The sequence below is a fragment of the Ceratina calcarata genome, unplaced genomic scaffold, assembly GCF_001652005.2.
Source record: "Ceratina calcarata isolate Rehan_Ccalc_2016 unplaced genomic scaffold, ASM165200v1 scaffold223.2, whole genome shotgun sequence".
NCBI lineage: Eukaryota > Metazoa > Arthropoda > Insecta > Hymenoptera > Apidae > Ceratina > Ceratina calcarata.
Window position 1 is genome coordinate 84,532 of NW_017144092.1, and position 5,416 is coordinate 89,947.

The 5,416-nt window shown below is 39.4% G+C and overlaps 1 protein-coding gene across 1 annotated transcript in view; it reads right to left on the bottom strand.

Annotated features, from left to right (window-relative positions):
• Positions 1-1,179: 1,179 nt before the first annotated feature.
• Positions 1,180-5,416, bottom strand: part of LOC108622468 (zinc finger CCCH domain-containing protein 28-like) — a 12,453-nt gene continuing 8,216 nt past the window's right edge. Inside the window, exons 2-3 of the mRNA XM_018020374.2 lie at positions 3,556-3,640; positions 1,180-1,692 (exon numbers count right to left, since the gene is read on the bottom strand). Coding sequence (XP_017875863.1) covers positions 1,544-1,692; positions 3,556-3,640 — 234 coding nt within the window. The 3' untranslated portion in view covers positions 1,180-1,543. The remainder of the gene's footprint in view (positions 1,693-3,555; positions 3,641-5,416) is intronic.

A 5,416-nucleotide genomic window follows, 5' to 3' on the forward strand; every position in this document is an offset into this window, starting at 1 on the left:
CAGTCATGAAACATAGATCGGAAATAATGGTAACGCGAGGAGAAAGCTGCTATTCAGTTAGTTAAGAAATTTATAGTTGATCGAATTTTCGATAAGAACAAAACTGATGGAACGGATTTGGCGTTCGCGAACTCGCTTTTTCTCTTCGGTCTTCAAGGGACGACACGAGGGCAGAGAGAAAGCAAAGGGACAGTGGAACGGATCCGCTCCGATTCCTCCCCTGAACCGTCGAAACGACGACATGCAACGATTCCTTTCCTCCATCCTTCTCTTTCTCTTTGATCCGCGTTTCGATGCGCTTGCTTTATCTCCCGATTCCTATCACTGGCTCGACGAGAACGCGCGGAGGGGATTCACGGAGGAGCATGAAATAGAATCGAGTCAGTCCTTCGATGTCAGTGATGACGACGACGACGACGACGGAGAAGAAGAAAACGACGAGGATGAGAACATTAGAACACGTGTTCCTGTTGAGCCACCCCGTCTTTCTTTCCCCCTTCGATTTTCCTCGACGAGACGATCACAGATCCAATCGTGATCCGGCGAAACGCGTGTTCGAGAAGCTCTCGTTCGTTTGTTCGCTCGTCGTTCCTTTTCCTATTTATTACTTTGTTACTCTTTTGTTCACTTTCGCTCGGCTCTTTTTCCTCCCTTTAATTAAAGAAGTCCCTTTCCGTACTCCGGTTCCTGTTTTCACTTTCCTGGCTGGCTTTCCGTTCTTACTGCTCGCCTCGCCGTGATACACATCCGCATCCGCTCAACGAGAAGTAATTAAGGCGTCGCAGGTGATGTGATCGCCATCAGGGGCGCCGGCGGCAACGCGACTGGTATATGATAATATTTACACTGGGGTCGCATGCAAGCGCCCTTCACTGCGTCCCTGCACACGGTTACGCGATTCTCGATCACCTCTACGTTTCCTGCAAAAGTGCAAATGTCTCTGTCAATGAAACTGTATTGGAGAAATCGGGATTTCAACAAATCTCAACAAACAGGCAACTATACTTGTTATTGCCGCTTGGCATTAGTTTCCGGGATATTTGCAAAAAACATCGGTAAAAATTCTGTTTAGGGCAGTTCTGATGAAAAATAATTAGACTGTGCATTTGATGAATTTATGTAAAGGAATGTATTTGATGTGCAAGAATATGTATTACATGTACGAGTAGGTATATGACGACGACGACGACGACGGAGAAGAAGAAAACGACGAGGATGAGAACATTAGAACACGTGTTCCTGTTGAGCCACCCCGTCTTTCTTTCCCCCTTCGATTTTCCTCGACGAGACGATCACAGATCCAATCGTGATCCGGCGAAACGCGTGTTCGAGAAGCTCTCGTTCGTTTGTTCGCTCGTCGTTCCTTTTCCTATTTATTACTTTGTTACTCTTTTGTTCACTTTCGCTCGGCTCTTTTTCCTCCCTTTAATTAAAGAAGTCCCTTTCCGTACTCCGGTTCCTGTTTTCACTTTCCTGGCTGGCTTTCCGTTCTTACTGCTCGCCTCGCCGTGATACACATCCGCATCCGCTCAACGAGAAGTAATTAAGGCGTCGCAGGTGATGTGATCGCCATCAGGGGCGCCGGCGGCAACGCGACTGGTATATGATAATATTTACACTGGGGTCGCATGCAAGCGCCCTTCACTGCGTCCCTGCACACGGTTACGCGATTCTCGATCACCTCTACGTTTCCTGCAAAAGTGCAAATGTCTCTGTCAATGAAACTGTATTGGAGAAATCGGGATTTCAACAAATCTCAACAAACAGGCAACTATACTTGTTATTGCCGCTTGGCATTAGTTTCCGGGATATTTGCAAAAAACATCGGTAAAAATTCTATTTAGGGCACAGTTCTGATGAAATATAATTAGACTGTGCATTTGATGCATTTATGGAAAAACTTGAGAATAACAGGAATGAAAAAATCCATAAAAGGAATGTATTTGATGTGCAAGAATATGTATTACATGTACGAGTAGGTATATATTTTTTCAAGGGTAAAAAAAATCTTAATTTACGTTTCAGTATTTAATTTGATATTTAACACTACATCTCTTATATGAACCTCATATGGAATTCTCTCAATTAACAAAATTTGGTATGTAGACACTGTGAAAGTATGAAACAGACAATTGATGAACGTGCATGAAAAACAATATCGGACAAAAATGAATAGCTTTATAAACGAGCCAAATACATAATAGAATTACGATAAACAACAAAAGTAATTTTATCAATTTGTTTAATCGAACGGATGTGGTAAAAATCAATAATTGTTATCTGATAAAAGACTGATTCATTTATCCCTCGTATTATTCTGCATCAACGAAACATGAATGAATAGCTTCCAAAGAACGTTTCGCATAATACAATACGAATTAATATATGTATGAAATCGGTGAATTATCATGTTTAAAATTCGAACATGAATACTCATTGTTAATCGTATGAATGAATTTTGTTTAAGCACGATTTGACGTGCTACAATAAAAATAAAATATAGCAACTTTTCCGTGTTTCGTGATGTGGTTATATGTACTATGTTTGGGAATGTATAATATGAAAACAGAATCTAAATAACATCAACATGCAATACAGTAAATATCCCAATTTCTGTTCACGTCATGACGAGACTGCAAATTTTATGCATTTAGAAGAAAGATGTGCAAAAAATATGAACACGGCATATAATGTATACAAAATATAAAAAATGTACAAAGCATTGGAATATTTAAATGATACATGAAACTGTTATTTAAAACACATTTTTTAATCTGGTATCAGAAATATTTTATCCTAAAGTCTAATCATGATTTCTCCTCACTGGCATAAGAAAAAGAACCAAGTAAAAATTGGGGCATTTACTACACTGTTGAACGTGAAAATCCTATTTTGTGAAAGTCTCCTTGAAATAGAAAAAAATCTTAATAAATACAATTTTCTCCCAAATAACAGATATTTCACGAAACGAGCAGAAGTGAACTTTTCTGTGCAACCCGCGAATTTAGCCTAACAATTTGTAACTTTGACGATACTGCGTATATGTAGTTCGAAACAGCGGTGACCAATAGATTTGTCATCCACCGCATATTGGAAGCATGATTGTTTTGCGGTGAATGCGTGGTCGTCAACTGGAAAATGGCCGCGAAGTGCAAATGTATTTACGTTGGCCAGACAGAATTTGTTATTAAAGATGGAAATAAATGAATCTATCATAACAAGATTTCTAACACATTACAACGACACTAGAAATAAATGAATGAGAAATATTTAAGCCGATTGTCACATTTCATTTGTCAGATTCTTTGCATTCGTTAATTCTCATAAAATAATTCTCTACGATGCTATATAATAATACTCACTGATCTGTATCATTGAAAATTAGATCCGAGTCTCAGCGAAACGTGAAACAATATCCCGAGTATTGAGGAAATATTGTACAAAATAAAAGGAGGAACGAAATCAATATAAGAGGCGCAAGAAGAAAACAAGAAAGCATCAGTTTCGAGGGAAGTTCCTACGAGGGAAACGGCCAAGCGGTTGGCTCAAACTCACCGTCACTGAGATGGATAAACTTGCAGGCGGGACGGTTGCACACTTGTCGATTAAAATCTTGGCACACCGGGAGGGTGTCCAGTAACTGAAAGAAAATGTGCCAGACACTTTTATAACTTTTCATCCCCATCCGTGGATGTTCGCGTACGATAGTTTCATAAAGGAGAAGGAGGAAAAAAATCAACTCTCAACAGTGTTCCACGGCAGTCATTCGTCACAAGTGCACGCACCGTTTCGCACATCGGGCACGCAACGAGAGCGGAGACAAGGCCTGTCTTGCCCTCCGCCCTCTCACTCACACGCGTCACGTACACACCTTTAAAAATCATTGGACACGCACATTCAAACTCAGTTCAATGTTAGAGCATATTCACATTACATGCTCTAAAAAAATCGGACCGTATACGAATATTAATTAATTGCTACTGGTGCGCGAACAATCGATCGTCAGCAATAAATCGATCGCACCGGTTGACTTCTATTCCAATTTCTAATTTAACGTCGAATTGATTGGGTGGTGTCGATTGTTCGCGCAGATCGGGTTATGAGGAAAATTTGCAGTAGAACTTTTCATTTTCAAACTGATCATTCCCTATTTCTTTATCATGAGTCGAGACATGTACTCTACTTTGTAATTGGATTTTCTTTTTCTAATTCTGTATCGACATCAAAAGCAAGTCGATCGTCGGCTTGCTTTTACCGTGATCGTACGACGACACGACAATGATACATCGAATTTATCGAAAGAATTCGCGAGATTCGAATGGGCTCGTATTCACTTTCCGCCCGTGAGTCTGTGACTGATCTTTCTCGTTTTTTGCTCCTAATTACTTGTGTTCTTTTCTGTTTTTTTTTGGGTCATTCCCAACACTTTCTGTGCAAGGAGCGTGCCTATAAACGAGGATCGATTGATTCGCAAATTTTTCAAAGCCATTCGTTCGTATTTAATTCTGGAAAAGGAAAACTATTTCAATATTTGTACAATCAAATTTGAGAGATTATCGTCAAATACCAATTGATCTTTTTCTCTGTATAGAACAAATCGCGTTTAATTTGTGAATCAATTACGGAAGCCCTCTTCTCAGCGGGCCATTCAGCATAACGACTAGACCTGAAGTATTTGCGTTAACAAAAATCTGTACGTGTAAAGGATAGAGGAAAGCAACGTCGTCTAAGCTGTTTTCCGCTGTTCCGTTTTCACTATCGCAACCACGGAGTGCTAAACAGTGACTTAAAACATAAAAAACCTGGCTGCAGCAAGATGGAAAACAATAATCGTAAAATGTAAACTGGTGTGCATGTATATATATAATACGGGCGCGGCTGGGGAGCATACGTCTGACCATACGTATATATCTTTCACTTGATTGCGTTTCCCCGGGCTACTTGGAAGACCCCTCCGTGCAATGTTATTTCTGCTTCACAAATATTTCGGCCAGTTACACTCTAACTAGGCTCGAGAACGAATTTCGACGAACAGCAAACAATAAAAAAAAAAGATTGAAAATGCATGATTCTAAATTGTCGAATTGCATTAAGTAATAAATAATTGAAGGAACGTCTGAATGACTATAAAAAAAAAAGGAGTCAAGTGAAGCGAAAAATCTTTGTCCAACTGCGCTACTAACGACAAATGCGTTCCTTTTAATATTCCCGAGTGAAAAATGTATGCATATTATATGTACACACACACGCAGAAACGCACACGTACACTCGTATCTAGGGAAAGATTATCGATATATAAATATATATACACATACATATTTAATATATGTGTATAGATATATAAATATACGCATACGTATGCCCGAGATAATATATGAATATAGAGACAAATGCAGCAAAAAATAGATGAAACATC